The following is a 22802-nucleotide window of genomic DNA, read 5'->3' on the forward strand; positions in this document are numbered from 1 at the left end:
TATTTTTAATGAGTCAATCGATTGTGGTAAATATAAAACATCATTTATCAAAAATTTTGTACCATTAGGTAACAAAAAATGTACTTTACCACAATATTTTATCAAGTCTACAAAACCTGATATTGTATTAACCATTATTTTTATTTGTTTTAGTTCCAAGAAATATATTTTATTTCGAAGAATAGTGTGCATTGTATTATTATCAGGTTTTTTGACATAAAAAATAATATTTTTAATGAGTCGGTCGAGTATGATATATGCGTTTAATTATCATTGTCAATGGGCATGTCTTATCCAATATTTGCATGTGCCATAAACTTGTAACGACAATAACATTTGATGAATTCGAATTAAAACTTATATTTTTAATTAAATAATAATTAGACATACAATTTTGTCAATTTATGGCTGCCAATTAAGTTCTATCCTGATTGCAGCCAGTTATAACTAAGACGTGCATGTGCCAAAAGTTGTGTTCTCGTGCAACTTTACTTTATTTTTATTTTGATCTTTTTCATCGGAAATCACTAAATACACCAAATATTGCTTATTTGGTATTGAGTTTTCGATGTGTTGTTATTGTAGCAATAATAAAATCTATGTTACAAGTTACATACATTAAAACTCATATAAGAAAAAATGAAGGGTAAAAATAAAGCAAAAGTCCTCAAATATTTTAAAATTATGGAAAAAAAACTTATTGTTTCTATTTATTTTTTCTTAATTAGGTTTTAATATGTATAATATATACTTTATTCTCGCAACATAGGTCACATAGAAGGATGTCGTTCGAATAAGCATTATTCAGTTGACTTTATGGTTGCAGACGAAAAAAGATCAAATAAAAACAATCCAAGTTACTGGATAAAAATCAAATTTTAACAAGTTATATAAAACTAAAATCCAAGATTGAAATTGCAATTTTCTCACCTGATTTCGACCGAGCTCGAGTAGATCTTGACTCTTAAGTCGAGTTCGAGTAGTATTATATGTCGGGTAGTCTGAATATTTGAGTGAGAGCAGCTAGTAATGATCACTTATATATTACGACATGTTTTAACAGATTAATCAATTAGTTTTACAAAAAAGAATAGGTATGTTTAATTTCATCCGCAAAAATGGAAGTCAGGAGCTGTCGAAACAGCTCCAGCGTTTTCAAAATCGAATTCTAAAGATTTCACGTCTGCTCGCAATCCCATGTGGTCCCCTGGATCCGCTGCACCAACTAGTATATATAAATGGTCGAGTCAAGACAAAGAGTATACACAAACAAACACAATATCAATTCATGGGAACTCTCGAACCTAACCACCCTGCTTCCATCCAAGACTTGAAGGTCACCATCCACAGCTCAACTCTAATATCACCATCCCAACAGAATTCACAAACCCCGAAACCGATTTTCTTGTCCAACATCGACAAAGTCCTTAATTTCAATGTCCAGACAGTGCATTTCTTCCCTCCGAACCCAGAGTTTCCCCTGGAAGTTGTGGCCGCTAGGCTTAAAAAGGCTATAGAGAAACTAGTCATGGTTCCGTATGATTTCTTGGCCGGAAAGTTGATACTGAACCACCAGTCCGGACGGCAGGAGATCGAGTGTAACGGGCCAGGTGTAGGATTCGTGGTGGCTTCGGCCGACATTACGATGGAGGAGATTGGGGATTTGGTGTATCCTAATCCAGCATATAGGGAGCTTATCATCCAGAGGTTGGATGATGTTGAAGGTGATCAGCCACTTTGCATTTTTCAGGTACATTATGGGTCAAATAACATTACTAAATTATTATTTTTTTATGATTTATTTACAAACTTTCGAGTATTGCATTCGGGAATTTCAATAAAGTTGCATTTTATGGATGAATTTGAATTTAAAAAATTTAAATGTATTTTTTGTTTGTAGGATCATTAATTGTGGCCGAACATAGTCATTGTCATATCATTAATTTTCTACCTATATATATAAAATTAAATAAATAAGCTTTTATTTTTTATTTTTTAGTTTAAGCCATTAAATATTTCATAAATGAGCACGGGTTGTTGAACTTTACTCTCTCTAATCGCAAATATTTAATATATGTACTTCGCTGCCTTTACTTTTTCGATTTCCTCAAATATCTTGGAAAATTTGTAATTATTTTTTAAATTAATTAAATTCATAATTGCTGTAAAAAAAATCGAATTTCAATCCTCGTCCTTTGATAAAGTTAATTAAAATTTTTTTTTTGCCCTTAATTTTGCAGGTGACTTCGTTCAAGTGTGGTGGTTTTGTATTGGGAACGTCTGCTAATCATGTGTTGTTTGATGGAATGAGCTTCAAACATTTCTTGGAAAACCTAGCTTCACAAGCTTTTGAGGATAAGCCATTAGCCACGGTTCCATGCAATAACCGTCGCCTCCTCGCTGCTAGGTCTCCGCCGCAAGTCACGTTCCCTCACCCTGAATTACTCAAACTCAAACTCCCGATTGGCGAAGAATTAGCAAATCTTGAGTTCGAGGCCGAACAAGAGGACCTAGAATTCAAGATCATGAACTTGAGCCCAGATGATGTAAGTTTCTTGAAGGAAAAGGCGAAAACTAGTATAGGGACTGAAATGATCAAAACTGGAACACTAGAAACCCCCAAGATCACCAGCTTCAATGTCGTCGCCACGCACATCTGGCGGTGCAAGGCGCTGTCGCGTGACGTCGAAAACAACGCTGATCGGGTCTCCACGATTCTTTTCTCCGTGGACATACGCTCCCGGCTGAGGCCTCCGCTGCCACTCTCCTACTCCGGCAACGCGGTGCTCCCTGCATACGCATCAGCCAAATGTTCGGAGCTTGAACACGAGCCGTTCTCTAAGTTAGTGGCCATGGTCTCGGAGGGGTCGGGCCGAATGAACAACGATTACGCCAGGTCCTCCATAGACTGGGGGGAGATTTACCAAGGGTTTCCAGACGGGGAGTTCTTGATTTCTTCATGGTGGAAACTAGGTTTTGACGAGGTGGTGTACCCGTGGGGGAAATCGAGCTACGGTTGCCCCGTCGTTTACCATAGAAAGGATATCATATTGCTGTTTCCTGAGATTGGCGGAGCTTCGTCCGCCAATAATGGAGTCAATGTCTTGGTTGCATTACCACCTAAGGAATTGGAGAAATTCCAATCTCTCTTTCACAAGTTCTTGAAATGAGCAATTAATGCATGCATGAGATCATGAAAAAAGTATTATTTAATTTTCTTGAAGTTTGTCAAAGTTTGGGATCTAGCATATATATGATCGTATTATTACAGTTTGTGAGGTACTAGAAAATATCAATATACTCTATCTTCGTTCGTCTCAAATATATATACTGCATTTTTTTTTATCGCACATATATATTCCAATTTCAACATTAATTAAATATTTCCTATTAATTAAAGAGTAGGTCTCGTGTGAGACGGTTTCACGAATCTTTATCTCACGAGGTCAACCTTATCGATATTCACAATAAAAAATAATACTTTTAGTATAAAATGTAATACTTTTTCATGGATGACCCAAATAAGATATCCGTCTCATAAAATACGACCCGTGAGACCGTCTCATACAAGTTTTTGCTTTTAACGATTAAGTATTACAAGATGTGTAATAATTTCTTTAATGAATTAAATAAGTAATTACTTTTATACAACTTTTATTATTTTATTGTGGTAACCTAATACTTATTCAAAGGTGCGTTGATTTATTTAGCTATTATTAGGTTCTCCATTGGGCCTCACCAAACTGAGACTGAACAAGCCCATATAAATTGTCTTAAATGGGTCAATATGTTAAATTGGGCCTTATATTAACCAAATCCAAACAGTTCATTTCTTATCGAATCCATAAATGGGCTATGGCCCAAATAAACTCTACCCGATTTGGCCTAATCAAATCTCCAAAATTCCGATAAATGGACCCATCTTCCGTTTTGGGCATTCTGCAACTATGCCTGGAAGTGAGGGAGAGGGACTTCGATTGCTTCTTCTTCTTCTCATTCGATTATACGAGGTAATTATGTTCCTCTACTGAATTTTATTACAGTTGAGTATTGAGTTTTACTGAATTGTCGTTTGGAATTTCGTGGCGAGTGATGTAAAAATTTCGTCATGGGAACTTTTGGTCGACTTGAATGAAGATAGTTAGGTTTGGCTTGTTGTAGGGTGAGATTTTCCTTGTATGAATTTGGATTTGTTTGCAAGTTCTTGACAATATGCCGGTATGAATGTGTCATGTGTGTGTCTTTGTTGATATGAGTTTTTATTTTTTACCGGTCATTTCCCCGAGGTGTCTCCGGTGGAAGACAATCAAAATGCCAAACTCAGATGGCAAAAAAAGTTCTCAATTTGACCTGGGAAATCGACCCAATAATTTTTTATCAGTCAAAAGACAAAAACCAAATTTTACCATTATTTAAATGAAATCTGGACGCCACTTCTCCAACAAGCAAAAATGATGAGTACGGAACATGATATGGAAAGTTTGGCGTTTTTTTTTATGCTTTTGTGCTTCAAGAAAGTTTCCTGCATAGACAGAACCAGAGCTAATTCAGCACGACTCTGAAAAAGATGCATACACCTAGGTTCTGAAACATCGGTATTATATAGTTGCTCGATCTCTCGAACAACCTCCCGGCTCCCCAGCCTTTTGGACCTTATCGAATATGTTACCAAAGACTTCCTGGTTCCATCAACTCAAGTGACTTTTAAGCCTTTTCAGCGTAGAGAAGGGCCCACATCATACCTACAAGGCACAGGAAAGATTTTAATAGAAGATTAGAACTCCTTCATTCATAAAATGAATTGATGAAGAAATTTGTCTTCCTTAGGTACTAAAAAAATTGAAAGAAAGATTTAATTTATTTTTTGGCGAGTCATTTATTTCTTATGCATATAAGGTCATGTCCTGTGGAGGAAAGGGAAAATTTGCTGAAGCTATAATTGAAAGCCTGATTAGGAACTTTGGCATTTTGAGTAATTATTGGTACTTGATGCAGAGCACATTATTATACCTATTAAAAAGTTGGTAGTACTATGGAGAACGAAGAAAAAGTTGAAGATGAAGCAGAGGCAGTGGCTGATTTTGTTCGGAAAGAAGTTAGTGATTGGGATGACGAGGTCAAGGGACGAGCAAGATTCAAAGCCCTGAGCGGACAGAGATCTGATTGGGAACCACTTTACCTTTTCTGGAGGGATTTGATTATTAAGGTTGCTCGCCACCTCCGAATCTTCCTCATCCGCCCCTCCCATGTTCAATGCCTCTGGTTCCGCCGAAATGGTTTGTCCCCTCTGTGCCTCCAACGCATACTTGTAGAGATGTGCCGAGCCGGTGACTTATTGCCAATCTCCTCCGCCCATCCACCTACTGTAACTTCTCATCTCTCTCACTTTCTTCGAAAATCAATACATTTTTTGGTTTCTCGTCCTTCAACTTCTAATGATGATAGTCTCACTCTTTCCGGAGACAGTTACATTCTTACCGCACTCTTAGAGGTTTGCTGCCACAATTTTTCTCAACTTTGGTTTTGTCAGCTCTAGTTGTTTTCTTTTTGCCACAACATTGATAATGAAATTTGTAGGAAAGAGCTTTGGAAGTAGTAAAGACTTTGTCCGAAAACCACTGGACACTTTCTTGTGTCATTTCCATGAGAAAGTTTCAAGATATTTGTCTAGGATCCAAGGAAGCACTTGTGATTCTAAACTATTTGTCAACACATGGCAAGGCAAAACACCTTGTCATGAACACAGCTGAACGGATAGAGGTAATGTAAAATACATATTATTAAACTAGGGGAAACCTCCTCTTTTGTTTTTGTTAGCATAAAGTGTAACTTTTCATTTTAGGCTTCTAGTTCTTAGATTTTGTGTTTTGAGAGCTATCTGCTTTTTTTCCACTGAAATGAGGTCGTAACAGGCAATGGTGTTACTAGTTTCTTGCAATGATGATATATGTGTCATATTAAGACTTGAATTCCATTGTATAGCTCCTGATTTATATGTTCATAATGTAGCAATTGTTCCATCAATTAAAGGGGCGGTTTCTCTCATCTTCCATAAACGCTGCTGTCTCAAATCTTGATTGCGACATTGTTTCTCTAATATAGGGAGTAAAAGTTTGTCTTACTGAGGTTGCAGTTGCTAGTGCCTCGAGTATGGACTACAGTGTTTTGCACTTAATTTGGACTGCAGAAAAGCTGGAACAACAGCTTAATGTGATTGACCAGCGATATCATAAGTAAGACTTATAGTTATTTTACGTGGAAATACCACGCTTGATGAACTATAATTTCTCATCTAATGCTGAAAATTGAAAATTAATCTAATATTGATATTACGTGCAACCCTATCATGTCATAACGAAATACTCAATCTTGATGGACTCCATCACTAAAAATCTAATGGGAAATAGTTTTTTAACAGTAATTTTTTTTTTTGGAAATAATTTTCACCAGTTATATTGACCGTAGGTAGCTAGCTTGTCAAAAAACATCCATGGTCAATAAAGACCGATTAACTGAGATTCTTGAAATTGCAGCAACAGGACTGCACAAACTTGTCGACCAACATGCTAGTAAATCAAACAAAACAAAGTACCATAAAAAAACAGTTCGAACGGCATACCCAAACAAATTGGAGTTAACTGACAGCCTCCATCATTGGAACACAACTATACAACAGAAAGGCCTAACATTGCTACCAATCTCAACCTAATAAATAAAATCTCAACCAAGTCATAAAACCAGCTCCAGCCCTTAAAATAGTATCAACTTAAAAACCAATTGGACATGGTGGTTGTGAAAGAGTAGGCTTATCCAGATTCATTAAAAGGATGTTGAAAGATGCTTGGAGAGAGATTACCGAACTTAGAACTACTAAAAAAACCCGGTGTTTTCAATTCATACCTTCGACAGTGACCAGCCCAAGTGCTGTAAATGCCAGCAGCAAGGAGGCGTCATAAAATGTTCTAGTTGGTAATATCAGTATTCGACAGCGTGGATAATTCTACATACAGGGGGGTATTTTCAGAAATGAAAAGTACTTATCTATAAATATCGATTCTCCATTGAATGAAATTCTTGTTGCTTGATAATTTGCAATGACTTTCTTTTTCTTGAGATATTTTTTTTTTGCTATTTAAGAACCAGGAATTCAGCTCTAGCTTTTCTTAAATCCGGAAACAAGAGAGTCGCCCTGAAATATGCAAGAGAGCTGAAGCAGGTATCGCTGAGCCGAGAAAAATGCACAGCACTTTTGGAGCGGGTGGAGAAAGTTATCCAGGTCATTGCAGATGCCGAGTCATCTAAAATGGTGGGTTGATTATATGGTAATCTTGCCACAGTTTTTTCTAGCTTTACGTGACACCAGAAAGTTAGATTTTTTTTTAATTATAAAACTAGGCCTTCATCTTCATATTAACTGTGGTCTATAATTTATTTTCTCAAACAATTTAGAGCGCTTTTTAACTGTAGATTGTGAAACTTATTGTATCCTGATTTAGGTTTCCGAGGCCATACAAATCAGCAGCCGGGCGATACATGAAAATCAGATAACAGTTGAAGAAGTTGAGCTATGTCTACAGGAAATCGATGACAATATTCATTCTTTGAAACAAGTTGACACTGTTTTAGGTAAGTTTTTATTTATTACATTAGAGCTCAAAACCAATTTTTAATGAAAACTGCAACATAACACAGATATCTAACAAGCATTTATGTGTATATATGTCAGAATCATCTCCAGTGTATACAGATTTAGTTGAAGAAGATATAGAAGATGAATTCAAGAAGCTTCAGCTGGAAATTAGTGGTGAAACGACCACTCAATTTTCGAACAAAAATGGGGATGATAACTCTGTCGAAGCACCAGAGATGTCTTCAACAAACGATTTATTGGGCAATGCTTTGTCAAATCTTAATCTTAAGGACGACACATCAATGGGCTCAGTGATCGAATGTTCCAGAGAGCCGGTAAGCAACAGAGGCACACACAAAGTCCCTGTATCTGGTGTTTTGTAACAAAAATGTAGGTTTGATTAGTTAAATGTTTTGAAGAATATAGTCTTCATTGATGAAATTCCTCACTCATGAAAGTAGGAATTTGAAATCATCACCAAATTCATTACTACCATTATCAAGAGAGTGAAACATTATTCATGGGAGCCTAAGGTGACTAATCAGCTCATTACACATTAAACTATATAATCATGTTCAAAAATATAGTTATATATATTCCTCACCCTTTCCATATCTTAACACGTATATCTCACACCCTTTAGGCAAGGATCGAATTAATCGTCCAAGGATTCATTGAATGGTTAAACGAACACAACATATAAACACATCGAGCATTGATTACAAAGAGGGGAAAAAATCCAATGACCAAAAAAATAATCCGTCGCATATCTTCTCCCATGTGAAGATGACTAAACAGCATCAGCTCAATCATGTAAAACAACTGCATGCTTCACAAGCAGCCTGTTATTTTTCACTTAGATGGCAGCTACAGCCATCTAAATAGCACAATATAGGCTGATTGTGAACTCAATAGCAATATCTGCTTCATACGGCCATGACATTTTTATGGAGCCTGCAGAAAGATGCATTTATTAAGCAACAACTAACGGGAACCTAAGCTTAACTTACAACAGGCAACAACGTTTGCGCATATGTGGGAATACAATAAGACAATGCTGCAATGGTAAAAACACTATTGCAGACTAGTCATTAATGACTTTTTACCGCCAATCATCTTATATCATCCAGTTAAATTTCCTTCTGATGATGGCCCGATTCAAAATTAAGAATTAGTATGCACTTGGGCATTCAAATTCCCTAGTTTCAAAAATTTACGAGAGAGGAGAGAGAGTAGAAGAAAATAGTTTAAACCTTGAGCTAACCCCTCGGGCTGGCTGAAAAATACCATTTGTTGCTATCTCTGGAGCTTTCCAATTGAATGTAGGTAAACAGAGACAGAAACAACACTGCAAAAGCAATTCACGTTTTCATATATGAATTTTAAGAAGTGCACAGATCATATTTTACTTGCTAGTATCTGAATGGTGAAATTGGGAAAGTACTCACGTGGAACCAAGGAAAAAAGCAAGAGAAAGATGAAATCCAAATAGAAAAACAGACACAACAGCAGTCAAAAGCATTGCAACAGATGTAGAATAGACCTGCAAAAATAATTAAGCTAGGTAAGCATCTGTTGTTCCTTACTCATGGGATAAAAAGGTCAGCGTTCTTGTACTTCTAGGAGGTGAAAATTGGGCACCCACATAAATATTTTATATTTTATCCAGTGAATGCCTCTGCAGAATCAGTCACTCCTTTCTGTAGTATATTTCAATAACAAATACACACTGACTATTAACATTTAAAGCTAACTCAGTAGATCTCAGCTCCATAAACAATTGAAGGACAAAAACCACACCATCATTTATTTGTTTTTGTCCCAACTATTTCTATCACCTTGCACTTGAAGCCATGTGCAGCCAAACAAAATGTTAAGTATGGTCCCTTTAGTAATGCAAGAGTCAATCTATGTTCCATGACTTACCAGCCATGGGAGTAGAGAAAGAGGATTTCAATAAGCATATCTTAGTTAAGTACTATGAACGTCTCTTCACTCATCTTTCCGAAATTTATCTATGCCAAAGGAATTCACTCAATCGGCTGTCCGATGAAACAATCTAAGTCTCACCATGAATTAGTAAGACCGATTTGGCTGGAAACCTTCATATCTCATAAAGCAATCAAAGTCATTTCTTCTCCATTATCATACTTATGGCTAGTAATTTGGCAGGTTTCCAGTTGCCTATAAGAAGAACACTTACAGAAACAACATTAACCCACTCATTTAACAATAATATCTATTTGACCGTTCTTGATATTTTATCCATATAAAGACTATTTTGGGAATTACTTCCTACTGCTATGCTATTGCCTACTCAATAAATGACCACAATGTGATCTCACAATTGACTTATGCTTAGCTCTGTCGAGCAAAACGTAATCAAGCAAAACATAATCAGTCCTTACCTTCACTATGTTATCTGCATATTTCATTACCATTGATACAGCAATTCCACTGCAATGACATCAATTATATTAGGTAATACCCCTAGTAAGCTGAGATTATTGGGAATAAAAGATACTAATTAATGTGTTGAAGAAAATAAATGCAGGCATCAGACAATATTCACAACCAACTGGGAAAGATGTCATTAAATATATTTTTTAGAAATAATAAATAATCAATGAGCAGGGAGTAAAAACTCATCAAAAATCAAGCAATGAATAACATTTAATCAACCATTTTCAACTCAATATTTTCATCTCAAAGATAAACTTCCTTTTCCCACCACAGGCTAAAACGGACTCACTCCATAGCATTTTAACTATCAAATAATAAGAGGAAGCCTGTAACCCACACTAAAATTGATGCTCTTCCAGCCAGTCAAGTCAATTCAAGATATACAAAGGAACTAATACCTGAGAGCATGGTTTAGGATCATGAGAACTGTAATTAATGAATACCCATGAAAGAATCCCCTGTAAAACGATAACATAAACGTCAATGCAGAATATATGTATATTTTTGTAACACAACAAGAGGAAGGTGATGAATATTTCAAATTTGTCTGTTTCCTTGTAAACTATGTACATCATCCTCTAGCAAATCTTCGACCTTGGCCAGTATTCTAAGACAAGAAGATTACCAATGGATGTGACCTTTATTATAATTCATATGGAAATATCCAGAAAAATTGTTCGGTAAATTAGATCATTCTAGGATTTGCAACTACCATCCGAGCATCATTTTGTTGATTTGGATCTCAACAATGATCACGGTGAATAACACAACAAATGCATAATATGGCAAGCATAACCTGCATCATTGGCATAAAATGAAGAAAAAAGTAAAAGGGAAAAGCAATTGCAATGTACTTGTTGACGACAGCATCAAAATCTTGAACGAGGATTGCAACAACATTGAAAGCCATCCCAAATACATACAACCAAAAGTTCTGGACGTTAATGTTCCTCGAAGGTTGTTTTTTAACTATAGCCTACAGGAAAGAAATATTAAGGCCAAATAACTGAAAAAAGATATTTCATAACTTTTTCAAAGAAGCTGAGAGTGACACATCGAAAGCTGTGATTAATAAAAGTTCACTGTTTCTTGGGGAAAATAATTTTTTTTATACAGTTTCACCTCAGTGTAGACTCCAGCAAAACCACTGAGAAGGGCCATGATCTGGAACATATCCTCAAAATGTTACTAAATGTAACAAGTCAAAAGAATAAAGTAAATGATAATTCCCTTTTCTCTTTCCGACACTCAATCAAGGGATACCATAACTGATAACACTGCCATACTCTCAATTAAGAAACTTACAACTGCCATCAGCCAGCCTTGCAAAGGAGTTTGCATTACTTGATCTGAACTGCATAAACAACTCTTTCAGTATAGTGTGGAGTACAAAAAATGCATAAAGCAAATCTTCTTATAATTATCTTGGAACGGCTACAAAATAAAGTAAATTTAGAGCAAGCATCGTAAAGAATATGGTGAACACTCTGAATATATGCTTAAGATAACACAAAGCATCCTTACTTAGAGTTGAGTTGTGCTGTAGTGCACCCTGCACACAATAAAATGAAAGCTGCCCACTGAATTTCACTCAACCTGGCCAAACAAAATGCATTTTCTTAATTGATTAATAGTTTTTAAATTAGAAGATCAGCCTTTGTAACCTTCTCATCCATTGAGGAGGAAAAAGATACTTACATAACACGAGAATGCATTAATCCTTTCTGTGCGCAGAGAAGAATTACAGAGCCTTTTCTAAATTTGAAATGTTGACACTAGATTCTTTAAATTGAGGAGTGACTTACTTTCTCTTAAGTATGATACGGTATAACACGCCAGTGCTTATGATGTTCAGATTCTTTAATATTTGATACCCTGGAGCATCTACATATGCAAAGATGTAATACTGCCACAAACCGATACATGCTAGAAATCAGCAATGCAAAAACAGAAAGTAAAATTATCTGGAAAACTTTGTTAGATAATAATGAAAACCTACTTGAAGTAAATTCTTGACAAGATAAAGAGCTGCAGGAATGGGATATACACTAACTTCATCAAATGTAGTAGTCAACCTACAGATAACATAAGTTTTTGAAGAGAGGAAAAAATTGTGTTCAGCTAAAAAGGGATTTCAAAAAGTAACAAAACCGAATGTTAGTTCAATTATACCGGCCTAAAGTTAAAAGGCAATATTCATCGGTACAGATATGTCATTCTGCAGGAGATCATTTTTTAGAAATATTTGTAGTGCGACCTAAAGAAATTTAATGAACGTAAGCTCATAAGTTAACTCCCACAAATTCTGGAATATGGTAAAATGATAAAAGTAGTTGTCAAGACCCAAGCTCAGCGAGTTCTGAATTAGATTTCTGTTAATTGTATTGTCGTGGAACCGTACAGAGCTTTGGTTCTAGAACCTTTTATCAGGTAAATATGATTAAAATACATGTCTAAAATCTAAGATCGCTGTTGTTTATCACTTCATTATGTAATGAATTGAACAGTGAAGGGTAGAAAACCTGTTATCCTCAGTAACACCTTCGCTCCTCCATATTCTTACCAAGGCAGCAAGTGATAGTGCACATTTCAAAGCTTCTACCTAGTAAGAAAAAAGGAACTGAAGCTGATTTCAGAACACTCTTGTAAGAAGCCAGAAGCCAGAAACGGTAAAACAACTGTGGTAGGGATATGACTAATAGTACAACTACTGTAGTAGGGATATGACTAATAGTACAACAACTGTGGTAGGATACTGGTGTAAACAGTCTGATAGTGAACGCATAGACTCACCAAAAAGTTTGCAGTTGTGACACTGTACTCGTACTTTCCTGCCCTCTTTGACCAGACAATGAGAATTGCTTGTGAACTCGTAAGTAGAGTCAATGCAAGTGTTACAACTGACCTGTTTTTAAACAAAAAGAAGTAACAGATGAGAACTTTATTTTGCAGCATCTAGTTATTACAATGCAGAGGAATCAAAAGGCATTCATACTTGAGCTTCCACTTAGACAGTTCATTAGAGTTACCTCCAAAACCAGCCACATTACTGGGAGATCCTGTAAATCAATAGCAAACATCAGGATCAACTAACCTGCATGCATGTCTGAGGAAAAACGAGAGAATACAGAAAAAAGAATAGTAAATGGTATAGCTGATCAAAAAACATGAGTGATAGAAGCATGGCACCTGAATGGGATCTTCCCCGTAGACTCTCTACATCATCAGCTATAGCCCTGTCCTTATCCTAAATGATTTAGAATTAAGAAATGACAAGTGTTAAGGAAACAGGATAGAGTTGGACTGAGTTAATAGGGCAACGATTCATTTTCAGAAACTCAATTTAAAGCATCCTAACAAATGGGCGCGAAATAAAAAAAAAATAAAGAACATACCCACCCACCCATATACACTGAATGATGCAATATTGCAATAGATGTAATTCATATTGAAAAAATAGAAATCTGTACAGACACTGTGCCAGCAGACAAAAATCGACAACATGCAGGTAAACTAGCGATGCATAAACTTTTAAAAAATGAAAAGTCAGGGCAAAAACTGAAACCTCTAAAATATTTAACACTCGCCAGGGACATATATAGTATTGGTAAGTTATTGAAAAGTAAGCAATGGAAAGAAGAATAAAACCTGATCCTTTATTCTTCTATAATCCATTTTTTGCTCCTCGCTAGCTCTTATCGTCGAATTGGGTAGGGCAATATCTCTGTCGTTATAATACTGTTAGGTGAGACTTCTGCTGCAACCTAAAGGCTGGGAATATTAAAAAAAAAAAAAAAAAAAAAAAAAAAAANCTGTTGATATATTCAGAATCAACAGCTAATAAGAAATAGTCCACCATAGATTGGTGTTTCTGCCAGCGTAATTGGTCAAGGTTTCGCTATGAGTAAGAGGAAGAAACTTTATTTGCTGTTTATTTTGGTATTATGATTAACGATTAACAAGAATAACTGTTCGCATTTCAAAGACCCAATACAATATTATAAATCTAATTTGAGTCGGCAAACACCATTTCAAACCGAAGTGAAAAACTTGCACAATTCAGATCAGCCAAGATACATATATTCACAACGGTACTTCCTCAGGCACTCGCAAGACACAAATCCACATTCATTACAAAACAAATCCCGCACATCAAACCAGCCAAACTAGCTAACTACATTAATTATATCAAGAAATACCCATTAAAATTATTACAACAAAAGTAAGAATCTTTCATCAATAACTCAAGAATTTCCAAATAACAACCGAATATACTTGGCTAACTACAATCAAAATAGAGGTTCTTGGTACATAAACACGATTACCTCATAAAATGGAATGAGAAGAATGATGGATCGCGATTGTCTTGAATTAAGGTATTCTTTCTTTCCTGTAGTTATAGAGTTTGGAAGCCGTAATACTTTTGCTTTTATCTTTTCGATTCGAAACAATTGTAATAAAAATCTCATATCTGATTTCTTGGGATAATTGCGTCAGATCCCGTGTAAAAAATCTAAAAGACAAACCTTTAAAAATATTGATCGGCTAGTATATCAGTATTTTTTCTTTAAATCAAGAACATTTAATCATGTATTAAAAAAATTCTAGTATATAAACGAGGTGTGTGTATGTGGCCCTTCGAGATTTATCTATTGTATCTTCACATAATTTAGGTTTTTTTTTTTTTTAAAAAAAAAACATTTCCAAAATATGATTTCCAACACGAATCGAATTTTTCTTAAACATTCAACCCATGAACAAGCATCAACCACCAATCAATTGAGATTCAGCCATTATCAAACCCGTACATCGCGGGATAGTTTAAAAAATGACATTAGTCAGACATTTTTTTTTTAATTTTTGACATTTCTTCTAATTTTTTTGTTTTTGTTTTTTTTGCAAAATAACCTTCTAACGTACATTAAATACAAATATTAAACAAAATGTAAAAATTGATAAAAATATATTCAAATTCATGGTCAAACAAAGATCATTTATTTAAATAATCCCCTAACTTCACCTACAACGAATTGTACATGTGGTTTTTTAATCTTTAAAACTGCAGCTGCTATCTTTGGTGTGCTCTGGCTAAGCCTGAAGGGTCAATTAAGTAACTTGCAAACCAGTTGATCAGATAAATCATAACGAACAAGCTATGCATTACAGACTCAAAACTGAAATGATAAAGATAGAGATAAATTGAACCCCTAACCTCGTGACAATGGACTCTCTGTCTAAGCTACCCTTTGGTTGTACATGTTGATATGACTTGAATTTAAGTGAGTTTTATCGGGAAAAATAGCTGATCTTTGTACAAGAGGTCACTCTCTCGACCTCCGTTGAAATGTTGGGGTCCTAAGCAAGCTGACTATGTGCTAAGAGAAATTAATGAGAGTTGCCGTGGAAATCACTTGGGGGCTTATTTATTAGCTTGGAAGGAACTTCTGGCGGGATATTTTTGGCCAACTATGCCGAAAGACGTCCGAGGTCTCGTAATTTCATGTGGTTACTGCCAATGTCATGTTAAGCTCCAACATCAGTCGACCGCAATGATGAAAGCTATAGTGGCGACCTGTCCATTTGACCAGTGGGGAATTGACACTATAGGACCTTTGCCCCTAGCCCTGACTTAGAAAAATTTCTTGCTCGTCACCATTGATTATTTTTCAAAGTGGGTGGAGTCTAAGGCTTTGGCTAAAATTAATGAGATCGAGGTTCTCAATTTCTTATGGAAGAGCATTGTCAGTAGATTCGGGGTACCCAAGAAGTTAATATCAAATAACGGTAGATAATTTAATGGGGCTCAGATTCAAACTTGGTGCAAAGAGTTGAAGATTCAACAGCACTTCACCTCGGTAGCTTATCTCCAGAGCAACAGTCAAGTAGAGATCACTAACAGGTCCCTAGTACAGATCCTTAAAACTAGGCTTGGGAGTGCGAAAAGAAATTGGGTGGAAGAGTTCCCTAGTGTTCTTTAGTCATACAAAACCACTTCGAAGATAGGCACCGATGAGACGCCTTTCAACCTTGTTTATGGGAATGAAGCAATCTTCTCCGCAGAGATCAGGGAAGAGTTCTCGAGGGTTATATTTTATGATGAAAAAATTGATGGAATGCGAGCAGCTAATCCAGATTTAGTGGAAGAAAAGAGAGAACCCGTAGACATTAGGATGAGATTTTATAGGGGGAGGGATAGCTCGATCCTACAATCGGAAGCTCATACAGAAGAGCTCTCAAGTGGGAGATCTGGTTCTGAATAAGGTCCAAGAATTAGAAATCAGGAAGTTAGATCCAAAATAAGAATGATCATTCAAAGTTATAGAGAAGCTCAGTTCGATTAACTTTTACTTGTAAGACATCACGGACGAGAAGTTAAAGAGACTACAGAATGCATATCATCTTCACAAATATTACACTTAGTTTTTTTCCCTCACTTTCAACACTTTTTATTTCATTTTTATTCACAACATTGTACTTTAGTTTTCAGAGAAGCTATTTTATTATTTCAATAAGATTTCACGTTCTTACTTGAATTATTGCAGCCAAGAATTTAATGATTTTCATCTGACCTCAGTTCAGGGCTCTGATTACATCAGATCTCACCGTGCCTCGGTTACGTCAGGCTTTAAGGGTTTTCACCCGAACTCAGCTCGGGAACTCTGATTACGTCAGGGATCACCTCGTTTCGGTTATGCCAGGCTTTAAGTGTTTTGATCCGAACTCAGCTCAAGAGCTTTGATTATGTCAAGACTCACGTAGCCTTGGTTATGCTAGGCTTTAAGGGTTTTCATCCGACCTCAATTCCGGAGCTCTGATTACGTCAGGGCTCGCCTCGGTTACGCCAGTCTTTAAGGTTTTTCACCCGACCTCACCTCAGGAGCTTTGATCATGTCAGGGCTCACCTCGCCTCGGTTATGCCATGTTTTAAGGGTTTTCACATGACCTCAACTCAGGAACAATGATTACGTCAAGGCTAACCTCGCCTCGGTTACACCAAGCTTTAAGGTTTTTCACCCGACCTCTGCTCAGGAGCTCTGATTATGACAAGGCTCACCTCACCTCGGTTATGTCAGGCTTTAAGGGTTTTAACTCGACCTCAACTCAGGAGTTCTTATTTTGTCAGGGCTCAACTCGCATCAGTTACGCCAATCTTTAAGGGTTTTCACCCGACCTCACCTCAGGAGATCTGATTACGTCATGTTTCATCTCGTTTCGGTTACACCAGGCTTTAAGGGTTTTCACCTACCTTAGCTCAGGTGATCAGCTTAACCTTTACGAGGTTGCTATGTTGTGTCGAGCTGGTCAACTTCTCTCAGATTGACCTTTATTTAGTTAATATTTAGTGTTGTGATGAGCTCCTCGAGCTGACTGGTCTCTCTCAGATTGACGTTTATTTGGTTAATAAGATTGGCCTTTATTTGGTTAAAATTTAGTTTGCACCATGCTTCCCGAGTTGACCGAACTCTATCAGATTGACCTTTATTTAATTAATATTTAGTGTTGCCCCAAGCTCCCCGAGCTGACCGACCTATCTAATATTGACCTTTATTTGGTTAATATTTAGTTTTGGGCCAAGCTAGCCGACTTCTATCATATTGAACTTTATTTGGTTAATATTTAGTGTTGGGTCGAGCTCTTCGAGCTGGCTGACCTCTTTCAGAATAACCTTCACAATGTTATTATTTATTATTGTCCCAAGCTCAACAGTCCGACCGACCTCTGAAAATTGACTTTTATTTGATTAAAATTTACAAGTGTTCGGCTGATCTATCCAACCCGGTTGATCTCTATCAGAATTGACCTTTATTCGGTTAAAATTTAAATGTTTGGCCATGCTCCCCAGCTCGGCCGACTTTCTCAGAATGGACATTTATTTCGTTAAAATTCATAAGTGTTTGACCAATATCCCCAACCCAACCGACCTCTCACATAATTGACCTTCATTTGATTAAAATTTACAAGTGCTCGGTCGAGCTCCCTGACCCAGCCGACCTCTCTCAGAATTATCTTTTACTTGGTTAAAATTTATAAATGTTCGTCGATCTACCCAACCCAATCGGCATCTCTCAGAATTAACCCTTAATTGGTTAAAATTTACTAGTATTGGCTGAACTCCATTGAGCCCGACCAACCTCATCCACATATAATGTTTAAATTAATGCTAAATTCAAAACAGAGAAAAATAAAAAACAATAGCATAAATCTGCTCTAAAGGAGCTCGGTTCAGCTAGAAAAGTACATTATTACATATCGGGTGGAAGGGGCTCCAGAATTTTATCCGCTATAATAAGCTCTGTAGAGGTTCCCTCTGGAGGGTAATCGGCAAGCCGGAACTGATCCACAAAGCCCACATTGAGGATGTCATCTCTATACATATCCAAGAGTCTAGAGCGGCACCGCATGATGCGACCATGGGGGTTGGGCCTGAGCCGAGAAGTAGAAGGGGTCCTCCTTAGAACTCTTAGAATATAAAAGTTAGAAAAGGAAAAACAATTAACTTTGAAACCTAAGGCCTTAAAGAGAACTACAAAATTACTAAGTGTCTGAAAGGCATTTGGAGAAATTTGGCCGAGGTAGATTTTGTAATATCGACTGAGCTGTTGAAAGAACAAGAGGAGAGAAAATCTGAGGCCAGTCTCCAACTAATCTTGGTAGAAGGTATAGTATCCAGGAGGGGGGCTATGTGCTCGGTCCTCATAATGAGGGAAGACAAAACCATAATTAGCTAGGGCATGAGACAGATCTCAAAGCTGATCCTGGTCCGAGGCATCTAACCATGAAGGATATAGATCATACCAAGGATCATTTTCCTCACCACCAACTCGCCCTGATAAAACTCGATCTGGTTGCGGACTGGGCCGTCATTACCATGAGAATGGTGGGAGCTGAGCCCCTAGACAGCAGGGCGCTCACCTAACCCACCAAGTAGGAATCATACCGATCCACCTCATGAAAGACCTTCTCGGAGGTCGAGTTAGATGACCTATTGGGAAATGCTATAAATAACGACACACCTAAGTAAAAGAGCTAAAATGAGGTCGAGAAATTTTAAAATAAGGGGATCGATTCTAAGTAGAGAAAATTCAAGAAAGTAGAAATTGACGGCATGGTATTTATAGAAAGATCCATATAAGATCGGATCGTTAATCTAAGTTAAATTGAATGACTGAGATTATCTCGATAACAGAAAAAAAATTACCGTTGGGACTAATAATGAGATTTCATTTCAGATTCAAGTCCTAAATCAAGATATATTCTGAAATCCTCATCTCAACCATATGGTTGTCGAGAGCTAATATTTTTCGAAATTTAGGTCTTCGACATCAACCCGACTAAAAAGGAAGATTTGTGATACCTCATGGTATGAGGTTAGCTCACTCTCAACAACATATATAAAAAATGTCATCCAAAGGTTTACCTTGGGCTCAATCATCAAGTACTATGAGGAGGTCGTACCAAGGCCCTCTTCAAGCTCAAGTACTAGGTTTCACCGAGAGGTATTCTGAGAGCTCATCCCAACCGATCTCCCGAGTATCAATCATATATGAGTGATAGTCGACCCCACGAGCCGAGGTCCCCAAGAGGCCTCCAAAACATCAGTTGTGTGATAGCTGACCCAGAAGCTGAGGTCCCAGACGACCTCCAGAACATCAGTCGTGTGGTACTCGACCTCGAGCTGAGGTCCCCAGGTGACCTCCTAAAACATTATTCACTCGAGGTCCCCAGGTGACCTCCTAAAACATTATTCAATATGGTTACTAAGAAGGTTGTAGCCGATCTGTCGAGTCGAGCTCCTGTAGAAAGCCTAGTTTGGCTCGCCTCATGCTAGACGAACACATGCCCCAAATGGGCTCCTAGTTAAATACATCAATCTTTCATCTAAAGAGATAATACTCACAGAGATTTTGATCAAATCTTATCTAAGATTATGAGAGTCTATAGTCTTATAATGGCAGGACTCTAAGGGACCTAGAGTCCCACACAAACAAGAGTTCTAGACAAGATAGAACTCTACTCAAACAATAATTCTTTATCCTATACATAATATGTTTGAGTGATTGTTTATTGATTCATAAATTCACTTATATTGAGCACGTACAGTACTCTCAATATTTTCTTATTATTTGACTTGAACGTCGAGGGATTACGTCGGAACAATCTTCCGACCCTCTTCTAATGTTTTTGTTTGTGTTTATAGACTATTCAAAAATACTAACCGATATCACAAAACAAGATCTGACCTTTCGGTAGGTCACTCCCCAATTAAGGTCAGACCCTTCGACAAGTATCATGATTTTCATCATATTCATATATTAGGGGAGGGGAGGGCCAGGGTTTAAACTTACCATCTAGATTCCGGATGTAATTAATATAGGACGGTATTTAAACTCACCATGAATATGTCATTAATTAATATTTGTGTTCAACTAATGAACAAATTAAACATCATGATCCTAATATGAATCACACGCGTCCAGTTTGTGTTTCATGCTCAAATATATACTTACCACCTAATTATACGTACAAGACAACATAAGCCTACACACTATGCTGCATCTCTGGTTTTACTCCATGTGAGTTAGATTTGTCAAATTGGGTCAAATATACATAATGTACTTTTTTATAATTGAATTTGACTTTTTTTTTTTTGGTGTCGGGGTTAATGTTTTTATTTTCAATTAATTTGGTTTTTGGCATTCGTGATTCTATAATCTTATAATTTACTTATTCGACTCTTACACTGATTTTTACTTAATTCATTCATAATTATTTCTTACATCTATCAGTATTTAAATTATAATGTGTATTTGTTATGATAGATTTGTATAGTTACAAAATCAATTATCTACACGTCCTTATTTTGATGATTCTTATTCTGTTTGTATTATACGTAAATTTATCTCTGACTCGTGAGATTAGACCTAGAGAGTTAATTTATCGAATTCTATTTTTTTTAATAATTTAATAAATTTACGTATCATATTTGATATTAGTGATAAATAGCAATTAATATATAATATTTTTATATTTATTAAAAAATATTTACATAGGGCCTTACTCTAAAAATCATGAGGTACGTGAGATTATACAGATCCCGTGTACTTTTTTCGTTCATCATAGGAATAGTCGCCCTCTCCTTCAAACAATGAGAGGCGACCACAAATCTGTGGGCATTTATTAATTAATATTATATTATATTATATTTTCCATTTTGAAATATTTCAGTATAACTAAGAAATTAATGTAGAATTTAATTTAATATATAGTTGAATTTATACCTTTTACATGAATTTTTATTGGAGTTTATTGATTATAGATAAAATCAAAAAGTCATTTATCCGAAGTGTTATCGGATTAAATAGTATGTCACTCGTACAATACACAAATGTTATTTTATGTAATTAATGTTTAAAATTAGTAAGTATTGATATATGAATAATTATTAATATATTGATATAATATAATGAATAGATTTAATTTCTAAATATTATTATAAAAAATATTTATGTCATATAAGATAACGCTCTAACAAAAAATTCTTTATATTTTTATCTTTAATAATATTTGTTAATCAATTTTGTTGGTGTATGTTTATCAGTAAATTTTGTATATTTCTATATCTTTTTTTGAATTTTTTCTCTAATTTATTTAAAAATTCAAATTATCTAAATAAATACTATCTAATGATTAATCAATAAGTATCATATCTTAATGACAATAATATATATATTTTACACAAAAATTATCAAACACGAAAAAATTTAAGAGTAGGTCTCTTGTGAGACGGTCTTACGAAACTTTATCTGTGAGACGGGTCAACCATACCGATATTCAGCATAAAAAGTAATACTCTTAGCATAAAAAGTAATATTTTTTCATGGATAACCCAAATAAGAGATCCGTCTCACAAAATATGATCCGTGAAACTGTCTCACACAAGTTTTTGTCATAACTTAATACAGCACACATCTACATGCCTCAGATCTACAAATAGATATTATGTTACATATTAATTTGATATTTAAAAGCACATTTACTTTCATTAATTTTCGTAGAGGTTGGCTAAAACTTGCTTTAAAGCATCATTTATCCCTACGCTATGGACGAACGCCATAAATTTATGTGCTTAATTATTAAAATTTTAAATTTAAAAAGTATCACTAAGCTACATTGTAAAACGTGATTAATATTTAAATTGACATAATCTACCGTATTTTTTATTACAATAAAATAAAATAAAATTAAAATTAATTTTTTTTAAGATAGAAAATAAATTGTAATCGGAAAAAAATTTAAAATGGGGAGAACTCTATTTTTTTAAGATATAACAAATTATGTTTCTAAAAAATACTATACTCCTAAATTATTAAATTAGGGAAACCGAAGTATTTTTGATTGTGTAGTATAGTATTGACTCATTGATGAATATCAATAATTAATTAAGATGGTTATAAAAATGAGTAGACGGTCTCACATATCTTTATTCGTGAGACAGATCACCCATATTCATATTTACAATAAAATTTAATATAATTAATATAAAAAAATAATATTTTTTGATGGATGACCCATATAGAATATTCTTTTAATATTTTTGACCCGTTATGAATAAAAATTACCTAAATAAATGTATTTTTAAGAGAAAATAAATTTAATAAATTTTTTATTTGGATCAAATTTAATAGTTTGAAACAGTGATTATTTGTAG

At 35.5% G+C, this 22802-nt stretch overlaps 3 protein-coding genes across 11 annotated transcripts; 2 read left to right on the forward strand and 1 right to left on the reverse strand.

Annotated features, from left to right (window-relative positions):
• Positions 1–1250: 1250 nt before the first annotated feature.
• LOC140976921 (acyltransferase GLAUCE-like) lies at positions 1251–3306 on the forward strand. The gene is made up of 2 exons (XM_073441337.1): positions 1251–1750; positions 2241–3306. The coding sequence occupies exons 1-2, from the start codon at positions 1289–1291 to the stop codon at positions 3168–3170; spliced, it is 1392 nt and encodes a 463-aa protein (XP_073297438.1). The 5' UTR covers positions 1251–1288; the 3' UTR covers positions 3171–3306.
• A 563-nt stretch (positions 3307–3869) lies between these two features.
• On the forward strand, positions 3870–8195 carry LOC140976922 (uncharacterized). 5 transcript variants are annotated; one of them, XM_073441338.1, is made up of 7 exons: positions 3870–4010; positions 4996–5491; positions 5578–5760; positions 6103–6233; positions 7138–7306; positions 7497–7626; positions 7727–8195. In XM_073441338.1, exons 2-7 carry the CDS (start codon positions 5033–5035, stop codon positions 8011–8013), a joined length of 1359 nt encoding a protein of 452 aa, XP_073297439.1. In that variant the 5' UTR covers positions 3870–4010; positions 4996–5032; the 3' UTR covers positions 8014–8195. The 5 variants fall into 5 exon arrangements, with proteins under 5 accessions (XP_073297439.1, XP_073297443.1, XP_073297442.1 ...); XM_073441342.1 differs by having other exon boundaries at positions 3928–4010; positions 4897–5491; XM_073441341.1 differs by lacking the exon at positions 3870–4010 and adding an exon at positions 4021–4827 and having other exon boundaries at positions 4897–5491.
• A 109-nt stretch (positions 8196–8304) lies between these two features.
• LOC140976923 (CMP-sialic acid transporter 4-like) lies at positions 8305–14677 on the reverse strand. 5 transcript variants are annotated; one of them, XM_073441348.1, is made up of 17 exons: positions 14419–14677; positions 13742–13857; positions 13283–13340; positions 13123–13152; positions 12887–12998; positions 12616–12691; positions 12093–12168; positions 11899–11999; positions 11618–11689; positions 11399–11447; positions 11216–11257; positions 10948–11069; positions 10492–10551; positions 10039–10087; positions 9079–9173; positions 8884–8978; positions 8305–8584 (listed from the first exon to the last, which is right to left on the reverse strand). In XM_073441348.1, the coding sequence occupies exons 4-16, from the start codon at positions 13138–13140 to the stop codon at positions 8927–8929; spliced, it is 924 nt and encodes a 307-aa protein (XP_073297449.1). In that variant the 5' UTR covers positions 13141–13152; positions 13283–13340; positions 13742–13857; positions 14419–14677; the 3' UTR covers positions 8305–8584; positions 8884–8926. The 5 variants fall into 5 exon arrangements, with proteins under 5 accessions (XP_073297449.1, XP_073297446.1, XP_073297445.1 ...); XM_073441345.1 differs by having other exon boundaries at positions 8895–8978; positions 12616–12695; positions 13089–13152; positions 13742–13817; positions 14419–14676; XM_073441344.1 differs by having other exon boundaries at positions 12616–12695; positions 13089–13152; positions 13742–13817; positions 14419–14676.
• Between the last annotated feature and the right edge of the window lie 8125 nt (positions 14678–22802).

Source organism: Primulina huaijiensis, chromosome 5 (assembly GCF_012295235.1).
Source record: "Primulina huaijiensis isolate GDHJ02 chromosome 5, ASM1229523v2, whole genome shotgun sequence".
NCBI lineage: Eukaryota > Viridiplantae > Streptophyta > Magnoliopsida > Lamiales > Gesneriaceae > Primulina > Primulina huaijiensis.

Coding starts and splice junctions, on each gene's coding strand:
- LOC140976922 (XM_073441338.1), top strand. CDS start 5,033: ATGGAGAACGAAGAAAAAGTTGAAGATGAAGCAGAGGCAGTGGCTGAT. Junction 5,492..5,577: donor TTCTTACCGCACTCTTAGAG/GTTTGCTGCCAC, acceptor TGAAATTTGTAG/GAAAGAGCTTTGGAAGTAGT. Junction 5,761..6,102: donor ACACAGCTGAACGGATAGAG/GTAATGTAAAAT, acceptor TCTCTAATATAG/GGAGTAAAAGTTTGTCTTAC.
- LOC140976921 (XM_073441337.1), top strand. CDS start 1,289: ATGGGAACTCTCGAACCTAACCACCCTGCTTCCATCCAAGACTTGAAG. Junction 1,751..2,240: donor AGCCACTTTGCATTTTTCAG/GTACATTATGGG, acceptor TTAATTTTGCAG/GTGACTTCGTTCAAGTGTGG.
- LOC140976923 (XM_073441345.1), bottom strand. Junction 13,341..13,741: donor ATAGAAGAATAAAGGATCAG/GTTTTATTCTTC, acceptor TAAATCATTTAG/GATAAGGACAGGGCTATAGC. Junction 12,169..12,615: donor GGTGTTACTGAGGATAACAG/GTTTTCTACCCT, acceptor TGTTATCTGTAG/GTTGACTACTACATTTGATG.